Source organism: Pundamilia nyererei, unplaced genomic scaffold (assembly GCF_000239375.1).
Source record: "Pundamilia nyererei isolate P.nyererei 1_Seehausen unplaced genomic scaffold, PunNye1.0 scaffold00104, whole genome shotgun sequence".
Taxonomy (NCBI): Eukaryota; Metazoa; Chordata; class Actinopteri; order Cichliformes; family Cichlidae; genus Pundamilia; species Pundamilia nyererei.
This window is the reverse complement of record NW_005187505.1, coordinates 557,366-575,137: the sequence shown is the minus strand read 5'-3', so window position 1 is coordinate 575,137 and position 17,772 is coordinate 557,366. Positions and strand designations below refer to the sequence as shown.

At 41.3% G+C, this 17,772-nt stretch overlaps 1 protein-coding gene across 9 annotated transcripts in view; it reads left to right on the top strand.

Moving 5' to 3' along the window:
- The window catches only part of magi2a (membrane associated guanylate kinase, WW and PDZ domain containing 2a), a 257,702-nt gene extending 240,421 nt beyond the window's left edge, over positions 1–17,281 (top strand). For 5 of the 9 annotated variants that reach the window (XM_005740820.2, XM_013912847.1, XM_013912846.1 and 2 more), the window contains 7 exons: positions 137–394; positions 875–1,060; positions 2,137–2,353; positions 3,071–3,296; positions 4,612–4,764; positions 8,878–9,016; positions 12,281–17,281. In XM_005740820.2, the coding sequence (XP_005740877.1) occupies positions 137–394; positions 875–1,060; positions 2,137–2,353; positions 3,071–3,296; positions 4,612–4,764; positions 8,878–9,016; positions 12,281–13,002 (1,901 nt within the window). In that variant the 3' untranslated portion in view covers positions 13,003–17,281. Of the gene's footprint in view, positions 1–136; positions 395–874; positions 1,061–2,136; positions 2,354–3,070; positions 3,297–4,611; positions 4,765–8,877; positions 9,017–9,302; positions 9,414–12,280 lie in introns of all 9 variants that reach the window. The other 4 variants (XM_013912850.1, XM_013912848.1, XM_013912849.1 and 1 more) reach the window with 3 other exon arrangements.
- The last annotated feature ends 491 nt before the right edge of the window (positions 17,282–17,772 follow it).

Below are 17,772 nucleotides of genomic sequence, written 5' to 3'. Positions count from 1 at the left end.
TAACAGCTCTTTAAGATTCACCTTGTTGGTGCAAACATACAATTTTATGCCTTTGACATTAATCTGCACATTTGGGAAGGGTTCTCAAACTCAGCTACATACCTCTGTTCTGATTCCTCTCTGCGTCACCCTACAGGCGAGTCTTGTCCAGAAAACGGCCGCAGCCCAGGTTCTGTCTCCACGCAGCACAGCTCCCCACGTAGTGACTTCACGTATGGCAACAGCACCAGCACACCCCAGGCTCCCAACGCTGGCATGGGCAACACCGGTGCTACTTCAGACGGGACCTCGAACACACAACCAAGCGATGTCATAATCAGCCGAAAGGAGAGCGAGGGCTTCGGTTTCGTCATCATCAGCTCGCTCAACCGGCCTGAGGCGGCCACAACTAACAGTGAGTCCAGTGATTATTAAAGAGTCAAGTAGGTGCTTAAGCATCATCAGTCATTCTCTGCTTAGCATAACAACTGCTTCGAGTGCTAAACATTGTGGCAAAGCTCATAGATGCTTGTCAATGATCAGGTAGTCTCTTTATAGTGTGAAGAAAACTTATTGGTTGGGGTAGGCAAGGTCGCGGCTTGGTAAAAAGTGAAGCGCCTCTCATTCTAGCTCCTCAATTATACATGCCCTCCCACAGCACGTCAGTCACACACATATCTGGCGCACTGCTCTGAGCATCAGTGCATCGCCCACACACACATGAAGAAAAACTGGATGCCTTACGTAAGCCTGAGGTGAATAGCAAAATGAGAGAGGCAGAGACACGTTCAGTCAGTCAGGCAGTGAGTGGTGTGTGAGCACAGACTAGCGTAATCCTCCAATCTGCTGCCGAGCGCGTCTTTACCCGCTGTTGCGTGTGTGAATGCTCCAACAGCTGTGCCCCACAAAATTGGCCGCATCATCGAGGGCAGCCCGGCAGACCGCTGCGGGAAGCTGAAGGTGGGAGACAGGATACTGGCGGTGAACAACCAGTCCATCGTCAACATGCCGCACGCTGACATCGTTAAGCTGATCAAAGATGCAGGCCTTAGTGTCACCCTGAGGATCATACCACAGGAAGGTGAGACATGGACACACACGCACACAAAACACCTGCTGACGGTGATTCATGACAGATATTGAATTAGCTTTGTTAAATGAAAGCTGCAAAGCCTTGTGTCACATTCACAAGCCAGTCATACTCTGTTTTTATGACACCTCTGCATGCAGATGCTTGGAACAGAAGTGCACGTCTCTAACAATAACACTAATACAGAACACACTCCGGCTGTGTCACTGAGAAATGTGTTCCCTTCTCCCATTTACCAAGTGATTCTTTTCATTTGTTGCTTTTGAGAAAGATTTCAATTCAACAAGAGACTCTTAACTACTCACAATAAACTTGAATCACAGCAACCAAGGCTGCCGAGAAAGGATTTTCTTTTTGCATCACTTCCCACTGATATTCCTCTGACATTTGTATTCCCATTAGTTTGAAATACCTGTAGATTTTTGACCACTGTTAGTGGGCCCAATAAGGGATGCACATTACAATGAGGAGTAAGCGAGACTCACTGATGATCAAAACCGGAAAAAAACACACACTTTCACCAAATGATTACACAATAGACTTTGATAAAGCCGCAGTTGTGTTGCTAGATAGATTTAAACCCATTGTACTTCTCCACTGCTGGCCAATCACAGCAAGAAGCAGCTGAGGATATTGTGTAGCCATAGAAATTGCCAACCCTGGCAGTAGTTGTGTTTTATTTAAAATAGAAAATAAAGGTCTACATATCAATATTTTTTATTAAGAATTATTCAAATCAAGAACACTTTCACCACCACCCAGCTTTAATCGGCCGCTTGATTTTTTTTTCAGGCCATTGTTTCATTTCTGTCATAGTAAATAAAGTGAAGACTCAAATATGCCCTTAGGCATGTGGTGAAAACCTAAACAGGAATCTCCTTTTCCGCTCAGATTTAGCAGTTGAAAAGAAATAAATAGCGCCGTTACTCCAGCAGATCAACTTTATCAGAGGACAATAGGTTTGCTGTGCTGCCCTCAAGTGGCCAAGACAATCAAGTTATAGTGACAAGACAGCCTTAGCTGATACCTTATGGTTTGATTTTCTTACATCACATTCTGTTTTTCAGAGGTGAGCAATCCTCCATCAGCCCCCAGCTCGGAGAAGCAGAGCCCCATGGCTCACCAGCACAGCCCTAAGGCCCAGCTAAACACTGCAGCCTCCCTGTCTAACCAAGCAGTGACAGAACCGAGCCCCTCTGCCAGCCAGCCCAACCCCATGCCCCACCAGAGCCCTGTGACTCAGCTTCCTGCCCCGACACCTCAGACCTACACCCACGAGAGCAGGTAAGAGTCGGTTTACAAGCAGCTGCCTTGATTTTTTTTTTTATGACGCAGTGAAGCATTTTTTATAGACTAGCTCTTTATCTGCCACTGGGGTGAAACACCGTTCCTCTGGGAATAAAGGTACCCTGAGCGAGTCAGATATCTCCTTTCTCTTTCTCTTCACCTTGCGCTCGAGCCTCTCTCTTCTCCCCTTTTCAGTTTCTTTTTCCAGCTTCATCTTTGTCTCTCTTATTGTCCCTTCTCTTTGTTCATCTCTCACGCTCGCTCACTATTTTGTTGTATAACATCACTTAACTCTTATGGAGTGCTAAATTATTTACATAAATTGCTTCTTTATCGAGATCTGTTGAATATTTTACCAAGAACTACAGGGGTCCCAAAATTTACAGCCTCATTTCCTTTCCCTCTGCTTTACACAGTATTCAGATATCTTTGCACTCATCAGCGTGAGAGAGAGTTTGTTTTTATTATAAACATTTTATGTGATGTTTAATTTCCTCACTTAAGTTGTGTTTAATGGTTGTCATTTCAAAACTAAAAACAAGCCATTTCTGTCAGCGCCGGATGACCCAGCAGTTTGTTAGAGATGGGGTTTCTTTTTTTGTTTGCAAAGCACGCTGAAAGATAACACGAGTAATCTTCCATGTCCAAAGGTGGTGATGACAGCTGTAGGAATCCCCCCTGGAAGTTCCTGCTTCATTCTCATTGGTTTGTTAGTTACAGGTCTGAGGTGAAGGCGAGGCAAGATGTTAAACCAGACATCCGACAGCCACCATTCACAGACTACCGACAGCCGCCGGTGGACTACCGGCACCCTCCCGTGGCAGACTACCGGCAGCCGCCCACGTTGGATTACAGACACCCGCCTCTGCTGGACTATCGACAGCTAGCCACAGATGCTAGACAATTTGCCATCCCAGAGTACCGAATGCCACCAGTTCAAGTAAGGAAGGACTTTGCCTTGAGGATGAGAGTGACTCATCCTTCAACAGACTCTTTTCTGAAGGTCAAATCATACAGGATTGTCAATATGAACATTGATATTTGAAATCTAGGACATAATCATATCATATCAGTCCCCTACAGCTCTACGGAGCCTTTTTAGTATCTGTTAACTCTTTTTCTTTAAATTTTATCTCTGCTATCTGTGCACAAATCCAATTAAGAGCCAGACATGAGTTGGTGAAAACCTAAAACTGAGCACAGCGTTGGTTCAGGCAGGTCACAAAGTTGAGCTCAGCCTGCAATCCTGCATGATCAGCTGATGACAGCTGAGCTCAGTGCCAGCTTACAGGAGCTAATGGCTCAGCTGGTACCCCTGTACACATCCAACTGACAAATCTTAGGCCTGCCTACAGATGCAAGTCATTTTGCGGCACACTTACAACACAGCTCCTACTTTTCATGCTGCATATCGGTTCTCTGTGCTCCGTTATGTATGGACTGTCTTCCTGCTGCTGTTTGCACTAATACAAACTCCTCCATAGAAGGGAAACGGGCTCCCAGCACAGAGCTGTACCACCACTTATAAATTATTGCAGGTGTAAAGAAACCTTCCTTCTCCTTACTAAGCAGGTTAAAGGAGAGCGATAAATGGACTTAAAGTTGTATGGTGGTCGTAAATATGACAAAAAATTGCTAATATTTCACCAATGATATTTTGGATGTGTAAATAAGAAACTACTTCCTAACAAGTAAACTTAAAGTTTGAGCTGTATATCAACCTTGTGTTCACAGCTCAGCTGCCAGTGGCCAATAAATGTATAAATACTTCTAAATTTGGTTGATGATCAGGGACATGTGGGTATTTGCTGAGAGGAACATTTTAAAGTTACAAATTTAGGGTCTAAAATAATGTTTTAGGGCTCACATGGTGAAAAAGCTGTTACGTGGCACTGAATTACCTCAAACATATTTTTCATTGCACAGTCTCTTGTACAATAATGTAGTAAAATATATTTCCAGAGAGATTGTTTTTCTATTATATTCTAAGCTTGTTTCTAGATATTTTGAGTTTTTGTATAAACCCTTTGTTTTTCTATTTAAAGCTGGTTTTGTCTGTCAAAGTAAATGCTGTGTTATTTCTCAAAACCTCATGTATTGAAGCTAAACTTTTGGACTTATTAGCACCTCCCCCATTGCTTTTGCTCCGTTCTCCTTCAAAAAAACTATTATTGGAGACAATTTTCTGCAGTCATAGTCTGTTTTGTGCTCGAGTACGACTGCATCTGATCATGCGTGATCTCTGCTTGTCTCAGCTTACACAGGACTTCGACTTCTTCACAGTGGAGCTGGAGAAGAGCGTGAAGGGCTTCGGTTTTAGCATCCGTGGAGGGCGGGAGTACAAAATGGACCTCTTTGTCCTACGACTCGCAGAGGACGGGCCGGCCATTCGCAACGGGAGGATGAGGGTAGGGTTTGATGACATCATTTCCTTTAAGAAAGCGATTACCCCATCGTTAAAAGTTAAGCTGCTTTCAATCTTTGCTGCATTACACGGTGTTGTCTGTAATTGTCTGATGTTATCAATGCTGCAACTGCAACTTTTTTTTGTGCCAGCTAAGAAATAATTTGTCAAAATAACTTATGTATGAGATGGTTTGTCCTTCTGATGCTGATCGCAAGTTTGTCTCCTCCCAAATTCCCAAAACTTAACTTCTTCCTTTTGTTTAGCATCAGGTGATATTCAGCAGGTTAAAGACAGATTTAATCATTTAATGGGGCCATCATGATGTCATGTGTTTGATGGTCTCCACAGCTACACAGTTATCCTTTTAGCTAAAAAAAACAAAGCAGCACACACATTTTCTGAATTACATATATATACAGTATGTAATAACAATAAATCCAGTGGAAATGAAAATAAAAACCTTCCACTTCCTCAGCAGCTTTTCTGTCTTTGGCGTTTCCCTCAGTCCTGTTTTCTTTTTCTTGCATGTCCTCCGATTCTTACGTCTGCGGCTGTTAGCCTCAGTATGCACTACAGTGCTTATCTGTAATGAACCTGTCAAAGATAATGGTGTAAAATGCCCCTGAGGGAGATATTACTTTTCCTTTTCTGTGTTGTAATCGTTGTAGTCCAGTGGCTCCAGACAGACGTGGAAAAGGAAGCAGGAATACTTGTGGAGCTCTACTTAAAATCAGTAAACAAACTGCTGTGAAGTAGTGATAGTTTCTTTTTAAGTATTTAGTATTAAACAAAGAAAGTGAGAAAGAAAAAGTCAAACTGATTACCAGTAAAGTTTCTGGACATAAAAAAACTCCTATGACAGGTTTCATGTTGTACCAATTAACTGATGTAGCAGTCTACTACAGTAAGTTACATTTTAAGTTGGAAAGAGCTGCATTCAGTTCTCATTAAACATGGAAGTAACTAACACATTAGTTTAGAGTGCTTTGTTGAAGCCTCAAGTTGAGCATTTTGAAGTAGATGTGGACGAGTGACGTGTGGATCTGACAAACAAAAAAAAAAGGACAAGTTCACATGAATAACTGTGTCAGTGAGAAGGTAGGCGCGCCCTACAGCAAACCCTGGTTTGATTTTTTTTACTCTAACTGGAGCCACGCTTTGCACAATTAAATGTGTTTATCAAATACTCAAAACAAAAACAATGCCTTGTTCAAAGTCATTTAAATTCCCTTTCTTGCCCATTCTGATGACCATTCAAGCAGGTTGCCTTGATCGTGTCTGCATACCTCAGTACACTGAGTCGGTGCCATGTGATTGGCTGATTAGATATTTCGGTTAAAACGCAGTTGAACAGGTGTACATAATAAACTGGTTAGTTTCAGTTGTTACCAAATAAAGCAAAATATAAAATGTACAAAACAGAAGTTTTACAAACACGTGGGCACCTATGCGGTCACCCTCTCGGGTTAATTTTGAACTGTAAAGTTTTATTTTGTGTCCTAATGACATGTAAAATAAGTAAATAAAGCCAATGCCCCTGGATTTTACTTAAGTAGACGCATGTATGCGCTTCATATTTGTCACCGTTGATTGATCAAACAGTGTATGAACTGTGTGATCCCTCCTCCAGCAATCCACGATCCACACCGCTGCATGCGGCGAGGAATCAATCTGCATTTAACTTAAGCAAATGCGAGACAGTAGTTAAAAAGCATGGCTGTCACTGTGGATTTGAGTAGCGCTTTAACATACTCAGGTGTGGAAACCAAAAAGCCCACATGCTCTGTGACTCCCTGCAGTCACTCTGACATTTTGAGTTTGAGCCAAGTAGTTTCTACTCAACAGGCTCTTAAAAAGGAGGAAAAAAATCCTCTTGCGAACAAAATAATCAGCAACAAGGAGCGCTTACAATTTCTAACAGGTTTGTTTTTTTTTAGGTTAAATGTCACTGTAGATGCTGTTAAGAAAATTGTATGAAGTGATTGATTTTTACCGATAATCATTCAGCACATTTAATTACTTCTCCGAGCTTCGCTCCCATCTCCTGCTTTTTATGGCTCACGTGCTGTCCATTCAGCTTTCTTTCCCTCTTTATTAAAGATGAAAATGGAGATCCCTCTCTGCTGCTGTTAGGGGCTGAGGTTTAATGAGAACAGTCTTGGCTTCCACCTCTTCAGACCACTGTAATGACACGTAATGACTCCCCCTCTCTTGACTCTAGTCCACTCCTAACTTTAAAATTACCCTCCTACCATTACTGGGAGACTTCTCCATTTGTTAGTGTAATTGGCTCAGCATGTTTTGTCCTGTTCCTCATGATTTCTCCCATTAGTGAACCTCAGGGCCCTCACATGAAGGGCTTTGAAGTGTTTCATATTTGAGCCATCCTCACATACACCAAGGAGTGGTCACATAAAGAAGGGATAGGCCTGGGAATATTAACTTTAGGTTTTAGCTGAGCTGCTGCTGTTATGATTATTTTATACACTTAACAACCAGTGTATTATGTATTCCTCTTCAACTGCTCATTAACACCTCATTAACACAGATATCTAAACAACCAATCAGATAGCAGCAGCCCAATGCATGTAGTTATATAGACATGATCAAAACAAGTCTTGGTTCTAGCTCCTGCTGCTGCTGCTGCTGCTGGTGTAATGACCACAGTGTCCCCAGCAGTAACCAGATGACACACCATGTCACAAAGCTCAAATCATCTCAAACTGGTTTCTTGAATATGAAACTGTACTCAAATGGCCTCCCCAGGCACCAGATCTCAAGCGACTATAGCACCTTTGGATGTAGTGGAATGGGAAAGTCTTAATAAGGATCAAAATCTGTGGAGAATGTTTCCAATACCTTAAAACAGCTCTGAAGGCAAAAGTTCAGAAATCCAATCCAGTACTATTAAGGCGTAACTAATAAAGGGGCCAGTGATTGTAAATCTGTATTGATCCTTATAAACTCACAAGGAAACATTTCATACAAATAGCAAGGGTCATCTAATCATTTAGATTTATCTGCTCCATTCTTACTGCTTTGTTTTGGATTGATTGAGGGCAGTTTGGTTTTCCCTTCAGTGGTCATTGAGCTTTATTGATACTCCGTCTAATCGATGCACACAGCTTCAGACTTGTTCCAGTGGTTGCTGTATTTGGCTGTTCTGAATACAGCCAGCAAAGTATTTATCGATCACAGAACAAAGCTGCCCTAAGTTCATGGCTGAAAAAATACTTCTTCTTTCTTTCAAACAGAAGCAGGTTGACAGTTTCTAGACTGCGTTTGATTTATTCAATTATATTATAGGTGTAGTTGTTACCTTTGTGAGGCCTATGTCTTCAAGCCTACCACTACATTGTTTGATGACTGTAACTAATTTAATGTTCTATGTAATTTTGTTACATTGGTACAATGCAAAATGTTTAATTTAATGGAATCTGATCAAATCAGATTTACTTCGCTGATATACATTTAGTTTATACAAAGCACATTTTTCAATGACAAATCATTTCAATGAATGCCTTTGATTTTATATGTTTCAGTTGCATTTTACTCTAAATTACTGCTTCATGTTTATTGATGTTGAAGAGTCATGTCCGAGTGTATGTCATGAAGAAACATTAAATGACTTGTAAAAAATTGGAAGAAGACAAAAAAGGGCATGATCTGAAAGCAAGGATGGAAAATAAATGCTGTGTATGAATGTTCTGGTCTGTTGCACAGCAAAGATGATGCAAACAATTTAATAACAAGAGACCAAGCAACCCCAAAAGTAGGAAAATAGGGCTATATATCAGACTTGCTTTTTGGTGGCTTACAGTTACACACATGACACATCACTGATGTATCCCTAAATTGTCACTAATCAAATAAAGGCAAAAATGCCTAAAAGCACTATTTAAAAACCATCCATACGTTTAGTCTAAAGCAAATAAACCCCAGTCTACAATCCAGACAGATTTTGCTTAGCTTTGGTTTAGATTTAGCATGTGACCAAAAGCTGTAAGCATATTGTTATACCTAAAATGTCTTATTGATTTGACTTTGCAAGGAAAGTACAAACAGACTTCTCAGCTTCTTTCTTTGTTTTCTTTGCAAACTTCCTGACATGCAGGTTGGGGACCAGATCATTGAGATCAATGGGGAGAGCACTCGGGACATGACCCATGCTAGGGCTATCGAGCTCATCAAGTCTGGGGGCAGGCGGGTTCGTCTCCTCCTAAAGAGGGGTACAGGGCAGGTCCCAGAGTACGGTAAGGTTCTAGACTTTAAATTATTTGTCTCTCAGATCATTTCTTTCTTAACACGTAGTATTTTTTTCACTGTTAATCTAGTATCACATCGACTCTTAGTAATATTAATCTGACATGCATTTTTATTCATATTGTATCTTCTGCCTCTGTAGCCGTCATCCTTTTGTATTTAATCTCTTAGTTCTGTATTTCACTGTTGCTGTAAACTAATTGTCTCTTCTGTCTTAACTAACACTAGTTTATCTTCTGTCCATTTCAGTGATCTATCACTAATTGATTGGTCTAGGTTGTTACTTCCCCTTCTATAGGAATGGTATCTTCCAGTCTCTCCATGTGCATGAAAAGTGACACGCATGGCTCCCCCTATTTCTTCCTAACGGGCCACTCTAAAGACACGGTTTGTGACCATACGAATGTTTCTTTCTCTTCACTTAACCCTGGCTTTCTGTGCTTTGGTATTGTGCGTTGTTTTCTCATCAAAACTTGTTTTATAACTTTGAAAAGCCCCAAACTCTTGAAGATTTTTCTTTTCTTTTCTGTTCTGTTTTTTTGCTCCAGGAGTAATCAACAAAAATCACACCAAGCTGCAGGAGGTTCGAAAATTAGTGAACATAACTCTGTTCCTGACTGAAAGATAAATCAGCCACCAACAGCTACCTATGGGCTCAAAAATAAAGCTATATGAGCGTGCATCCTGAGCCAGCCAGGGGAAATGAACGTGAAATATTACAGCAGATTATTTACCCAGTAAAGTTTCAGCGCAGCATGAATTGAGCCTGGAAGGGGACATTTATTTGTATGACACTGCGGGCAGTAAAACTCCAATGCGTCACTCACTCCTGTGGCTTCTGCGTCAGCATGATGCTCACTTATCTGTTAACCCCCCTCTCTGTGAGGCTTATTCATCAACAACTGGCCTTGGTGGTCACCCCTGTCGCTCCCCCATGTCTGCCCTTCTCTGCTAGTCCCCTTCCAGCCCAGGTTTTAATCTCTCTGTGTGGAGAGCTTTTTTTAATACTTGCCTTGAGCTACAATCTTGAAACATGCACACAAGGAGTCCCGGTGTGGTCAGCCAGACAACACGGCACCCTATCTGTAGATAGCTACTGTTATCCGAGTTCCCCTGCAGCCTAGAAGCGACATTTTTTAACCCACATGGCCTAATCTGCGTGGGTTTGATTCAGCATTTAATCATTCCTAGTTTACAAGCACTTTATTTGCATACTGGAAGGTTATTCAAATCACGCGCTGTGATTAATTTGCCTATTTAAAGCATTAGCATACTAATGTTCAAAGGAGCGAGCTATTTTTGTTTCGGGTTGCTGTGAGATTTTTAAGGGTTATGCAAAATAAAGCACCAAAAATCAAGAGTATAAACTGTGTGATGTAGCTGTGAGTATGAGCACAAATGTTATTTTGTGTTCATCTGCGTGGCGTTGAGATATTGAGTGCGCCCTTTCTAAGGGTATGCGTTTATCAAATTTATCAAAACTTACACTTAAGCTTGCTACTTAGGTGGTCAAAGTTATTTGCTACTTTTAGTAAAGAAACATGAAAGCAAACTATGTAAAAACTGTTTCAGGGAGAAAAGACCAGAAAGTTAATAGCACTTAGTATCAGCATGTTTCTGTTCAAAACTTTTCTTCTGTTTTGCGTAGTAATTTTCTCCTAAAAGCTTTTTGTCAGAAACAGAAATCAGTTCAGATACAGTTTTTGTATGCTGAGTAATACGTCCTGTGTAACTGCTGTAAACCCTCACACTAACTGCTCGGCACTAAACTGTAGACCTCAGCATTATATTTTGCTTCCAAGGACCCAGATGTTTAAAGTGGTCTTGAGCAGTAGTTCTCCGCTTTCTAAAGGTCTTTTTTCATTCATTTTCATTCCCGTCCTTTCAGGGGAATGTTTTTTTTTGTTTGACTCATTCTAGCATTAAAAGGCATCTAACTCAAGGGATGAATCAGTTTTGTGTCTACACAGAACAGACTTTGTGAAGATCCAGTTTTAAATTGTAACTTTTGTTACTACCGGCCTGTCAGAAAAACATGATTTGTTGCAATTTCTTCAGCTAAATCTACCAAAACAAAAAGCCAAAATACCACAATTTGACAGGCATAAAACTGTATTACAAGGTTCAAACTTGGCATATTTCTGCGTGGTGTGCAGCGTATTCTTAAAAGATTTGAGGAAACTGGACAAGTCCAGGACAAAAGAATAAATGGCACGCTTAAAAAACTGTCTACAGTAGAAGTCTGTCAAATACATTGCAGGCTCTGTCATGTTTTTTTAAGTTGGTATTTTTGTATGTATTTGGTATTTCCCCATTGCATTCCTCCCCTATTTATTTCACCCCAAAATCTTTTGTAAACATGAAAAATGTGTGGAAGTGTGAGTACTGTCACTGAAAGTGTTTTTAAATACATTTATTAATGAATTATAGTTTTTGTGAGTCAGAGAAGTGATCTTTGGCAGTATCTGACCTCTATCTGATTCTGCTCTTGCTAAACAGTTAAAAATAAGCTTTTCAGATGATTTTGATAAGCACAGATCTAGGTATTTATTTTGTAATGTGCTAAAGCGACTCCGCTGAAATTTAGGGAGATTAAGTGATCCGACATCATAACCAGCATACTGTAGGTAAAACACTGTGAAGCTCCAGTTTGCTCAGAAATGACCTCCTGCTCGTCCTGCATTCAAAATGCTCCAGAGCTTCTTATAATTGGGCCTCATGGCGCCGGTGTAGCAAGCCTAGCCTCTGCCCCCTGCCTAGACCACTGAAAATGACTGATGGCCCAGGGACTGAGGCTCATCGGTGCGGAAACAGAAGCTAACAGTCTGTGAGAGTGGAGAGTTGTGGAGGAATGCACCGCAGATTCAATGCGGAAGCTACACCGATACCGAGTTCCTCCAGCTTTAGAGAAAAAGAGAGAGGCACTCTGCCCCTATGGTTTTCATTCTCACTAAAGCACCACCCTATTGGACACATCATCCATTTCATTAAACCTGTTTTCGATTTTCCGCCAACATTTTAGGTTGGCCAAGGCCTTTAAGAGAGTTATGGGAGGCAGATGGATGTTGTCTAAAAGTAGAGTTGCCCTGTGACACGTCTGAAAGTAGGTTATCGTCCTGTTCTGATATTTACCTCAGTGCTTCCAGCTTGTAGAATAGGCATGATTGCTGTAATGATTAGAGTTTATTTTTTTTAATGTTTTTGGGTGAGTGGTGTTGTTATGTTGTTATTGACTGCATCCATATGCATTCCAGACAATGCCGCCCCATGGGATGGTCGCCCTTCAGCCTCCCCAAGCCTGTCGGAAATAGCCCCTCCCATCGAAAGCCTTTCCATGTCATCGCCTTCATCTCATCTAGCCCCAGCCCCCGACCTTCCTCATCTGCCACCTCAGGATGTCCATCGAGACCCGGTGGCACGAGACAGCAGGACGGAGCGTTCGAAGAGCCCCCAGAAAGCCGAGCTGCTAAACCCAGACCCAATCGGCCACGCGAGGAGAGCGGCTGCGACCAGCGGGAGCAGCAGAGCTAAGAAGGAGGGTGGCAGGTCCACCCACAAGGGCCTCAGGATGCAGCCAACTCCTGATGGGGAAGGGGGCAAGGACGGGCAGAGCGGAGAGCCTAAACCTTCCAGAAGCAACAGAGGAAGGTCCAAGGAGAGAAATACTAGGGACAATAGAGAGTCCACTCACTCTCCTAGCAGCTCTAAGCTCCCACACATTAACGGGAACAGCAGGGAAGATGTAGAGCGCTGGAGTGGAGCAAAGCAGGGGGAGCTGGAGCAGAGCAAGCCAAGGCCCAGGGAACTAGAAAGGGGCCAGGGAGAGAGCTGGCCTAGCCTACCCAACAAGAGCACCAGCAGCAGCAGCATCGCAGCGGGGAGGAAGGCCACAGTCTCTCCTGGACCTTGGAAGATCCCTGGATCAGACAAGCTGCCCAGCACCCTGCGCACAGGCACGTCCACTCTGAGCAGATAACCCCGCAGCTTCAGCAGAAAGCAGTGGCCACACTCATCTGAACTAAACCACCCCATCTGGATGAAAGTACCATTCTCACTCCCTCCTGTGCTCCTGCATCCCCTCATCGACCTGTTCTCCCATACAGTCAAAACCAAGAGGAGGGGGGCAGGGTGATCTGGACCACGTGTTTTTAAAGTTTTATTTATGGAACTGTATTTTAAATTATTTTGGAGAAACATATTTTACACCTACCACCTTAAGAACTGGAAAATCATCCAAGTTAACACACACACACAAAAGAAGAGCAAATAGAGTCTTTGTGTAGCGTGGTGGGAATCATTTGTGGAGTAAATGAATTTTAAAGACCTCTATTTTGCTGAACTGAGGGGGGGGGGGGGCAAACATGCAAATATAAACAACATAGCAGGAAGTAAATGTCGGATGGATTTTTTTATATATATCTACACAGTGGAGTCTATTTTATGAAAAGGAATGTTTAACGGATGTTTTTGAGGAGAGTGAATGGATCAAAGAGCGACCGCAGAAATGAAATCGACTCATCAGCAGAAACTTTGCCTTAACAGAGACTGTATTGGGCCTGAACCTGTCTTGAATAATCTATCAGATGGTTATAGACATAGATATATTATAACGAATATGAATATGTGGGAACATTTTGTAAATAAGATCATCTTTAAGTGAACATATAGAAAATCTAGTCTACAAATAAATGAGCGAAGCAGCACGACATGCCCCGGATCTTTAGGTAGCTCCTTGCTCCTGCACACTCCTGTTCCGCCCTGCGATCACAGGTCTGGGTCTCAGCAAGCCTGCTGCGATCGACTGCACGGCCTGTTTGAATCACTCGGGCTTCAGTGGGAGTGTCTCTTCAATCTATTTTCCTTTCTTCTGTGCTTAACGATCAAAGCAATCTGCGACAGCGGTGTCCTGTCGGACACTGAGAGAAGGAGCTTGCGTGATACCAACGAAGGGGCAGAGTGCCTTAGACTGAGGACAAAAGGTTCAACCGCGAAAATACTGCAGAGGGTTCAACAGAGGCTGCTATACAACACCCACTCTACAGATATAAATATAAACTGCATTTCTTTAGTGTGACACGGTGAAATATATAATTTATTTCACAAGCTTATGTATGAAAATGAGTCCATTAGCGGAGGTATCCACGGTCCCTTTTTATTTCTGGTTCATCTCGGGTCATGATGCTTTTCATTACTGATTTCTTAATGAGGTCTGACACCAGTAATTTCCATGAAGAATTGCTTATATGAGATTGTGTAATCAAACGTCGCCACATGGCAGACAGAGCTTTGCACCCTAAACCAAACCAAATTAATAAAATCTGATATTAATTCAGTAGAGAATCAATCTCACCTTCTCAGAAGCTCGCTTGCGTAACAATCTGCATCTCGAAGGAAGGACTGAATGCTCATGTGAACGTGACACTTTGTCAGCTGCTGAATTCAATTTCTTTTAAGAGATTCTGTCTACACTGTGTGATATTGAGACATATATATCCATGCCAAAGCTCTTTTGAGGGTTCCTGTTTTTTTGTTTTTTTTTAAGCATTTCTGCCCAAGAATCTGACTGACTTTGAAGGCAACGCTTGTATTTCTATACATCAAGCTCGTAACTAGCTAAGCCCTGCCGCCTTTGGTAACTGCCACAGTTCCTGTCAAGTTTTCTATTCTTGCACAATGTTTGATAAAACGGTGACGCTAAGACTTCAAACGGCGCGTTCTTGATTACAGGCAGAGGTACTTGAAAGCAGCTTGACATTTAATGTCACAGGAGGGAAAGATTTTTAGGATGAAGACTGTCAGGTGAAGTTGGACAAAATGTCTCATCTGTCTCAGATAGCATTGCCTGAGGTTGCTGGAACATAAACTACACAAAAGTACAAAAGTTACGCTGATACTAATAAATAGCTTTGGGGAAACTTAATTGAATTAGTAATTTTACAAAACAAACCTGTAAAAAGACAGAAGAGGTAACCTAGTAACCTTTGCAGCGTGCAAAGCTGCTCCTTTATGTTTGCTGACTGTCTCGGTTTTCATATAAGGTGCAATGATGAGTAAGAAAAGAATAAAATTTGATAAAAGTCAGTTCATTTTTTTTTACACAGTATTAATATTACTAAAATGTTTCAAAAGAAAAAGCTACTGCACTGAGGTCAAATATGCATATGCGTGTGTAAAAAGCTGTTTGCTAGCCTGTTAGCCACAACAGCATTAAAGTCATAATACCAGTATGTCAGTGTTATGTTCAGATAGCTGCACACTCATAAAGCGGCCAGAAAAAAATGTACTGGAGTCTAAAAATAAGCAACGGTAGCTGGTATTCAGTAGATTATAGTAAAAAAAAAAAAGCTAAAAAAGTCCCCTCTTTCCTTTTGACAATAAAAACATCTTGGTTTATTTCCAGACTGCAATAAATTCCCATTTTAAATTGTGCATGCATAAAAGTGTCATCCACACTTTTATAGTCTGGAGAGGTGTTCAGTGTGGGTCTTAAATGTGAGCCTAGTGCGCAGCCAAAGCCGTCACTGTTTATAACGATCAACAGTTCAGTTTTATTTTTCATTTTAAGTTATAACTAAAGTAGGACTAACGTTAATCCTAATCTTGAGTTAATAAATTAATAAAATCTCAAGATACCTCCATCAAAATATTCAGAAAAGACCTTTGAATTAAAAACTCGGTAATACTAAATTAAACCGAAAAGCCCTACAAAATAACCAAAATCCCTGTGATCAACCCACAGACTGTGACAGAAAAATGGGTGGGACTATTTCATTGCATTTATGGAACATTTATTTGTAGTTTCTGTAGTGGAAAACCCTCATGTAATTGGATTACATGAATCACTGCATCAAAACAAATGTTCAACTGCCAGCAAGCTATAATAATAATAATAATAATTTAGTTACATGTAGTTCTCTGTTCCCCAACACTGTAAGTCACCCTGCAAAGGATTACAGATAAAGCATTAATTCCTTTTGCTATTGTTTTTAGTTTTGAAGCTAAATAACTGCGCAGAGATATCACCCACCCTAAAACGTGCCAAACAGTAAGCACACCACACAGACAAGCGCATGAATCCAAAGCTTGACAGGGCTGCAGTGCATTCTTTGAGTCACTGAATGGCTGTTGAATGGGAGGAATCTAGCAAATGGTTAATTTTGAGTATTTTTCTCTGAATGAGAATCAAAGAGCCTAAGAAAAAAACAAAAAAACCTCCTTTCCTTCTTCTGCTGAGGGACATACTGATAGTGTTTGAGTGAGCAAAGGGACACAAGTCATTATGTTTGCCGTTGTAATCCGTAATTACACACGCACTAAGCAGACTGACTTAAAAACACAATCCAACACAGAGGGTTTGAAATGGGAGGAATGGAGGAATCACCAGCCGGGAGCAAACAATTGAGCTTTTTCAGTCACTTGTAAAATGCCTCAGTTACACGCCGTCACATCACACCCATTTAGTTGGACTGCTCCTTTATTTTGTGACTTCAGATTTGAGCAGAAGCAGGGAAACGTGTGTCTTTTTTTTTTTGCTCTGCCTTTGCACAAATCACTGCTTTCCACATCTGAGCTGTCTCCATCGAGTCAAACTGTAAGTAGTTTTCTAGGGAAATTTAAAAAGAAAAAAAAAACCTAGGGGTGTGTTAAAGTGTGTGTTTGAGAACAACAAAGACACGCTTTCGCACCACAATATAAACCCCGACACCCTGAGCGGCTCGGTATCACTGTGTAGTGTAATAGCAGTGTGTAGACCCTGAACAAATATCTCTATAAATATGACTCGGTGTACTATTGATGGTCACAAAGACTGTAAGTGGAGCAACTATTTTTATGAAATGCAACACTATGAATATATTAACTTTTGCAAAAATCTTGTTTACCTGTATGATATTCTGAAACGCTGTCAAAATAAACTAAACTCTTGACACAAGATGGGAAATTTCTTAGGATGTGCCGCTGTGTGAGTCCTTGTGGATGTATGGATGCTGTTCTTGTTTGCTCTGTTATGGCCGCCGAGGTTTCCAAATGCAAGATTTGATTAATCAACAAATAATTTTTATATGTAAAGTATTTTTAAAAATTGCCCAAAAAGGAGAGAGGAGTCAAGCAGTTAAATAATGCATAAACCAAACCACTAAACAAAGGATAAAGTAGATATGAAGAGTATAAGAGATTCCGCTTTGCCTTAATTCTTAATGGCATGGATTCAACAAGGTGCTGGAAAGGTTCCTCAGAGATTTTGGTCCATATTGACATGAAAGCATCACACAGTTGAATCTCCTGTTTCACCACATCCCAAAGGTGCCCTACCAGATTCACATCTGGTAACTATACAGGCAATTTGAGTACAATGAACTCATCACGTCATGTTCAAGAAACCATCCTCTGCACCATTACGTCAGTACTGCCAGCCTGAACAGCTGATACAAGCCAAGATGTTTTCCCTGTTTTTGTGTTGTTTACCCAAAATTCTCATCCTTCATCCAAATGTACCGTCTGAAATTCAAACTTGGATCAGGAAAGATTTTTCCAATCTTGCCAATTGTAGCTTGATTTCTTGTTCACCTGGTGTGATCTTCTGCTGTGGTATCCAATCTGCTTCGAGGCTCAATGTACCTTTGCTGTAATGAGTGGTTATGTGAGCTGAACTTTAGCAGGTCATCTTTCACCACGTCTGCAGGACTAAATGAACTGATTTACTGCCATGTGACTGGTTGAATAGATGTTGTTAATGATCACCTGAATA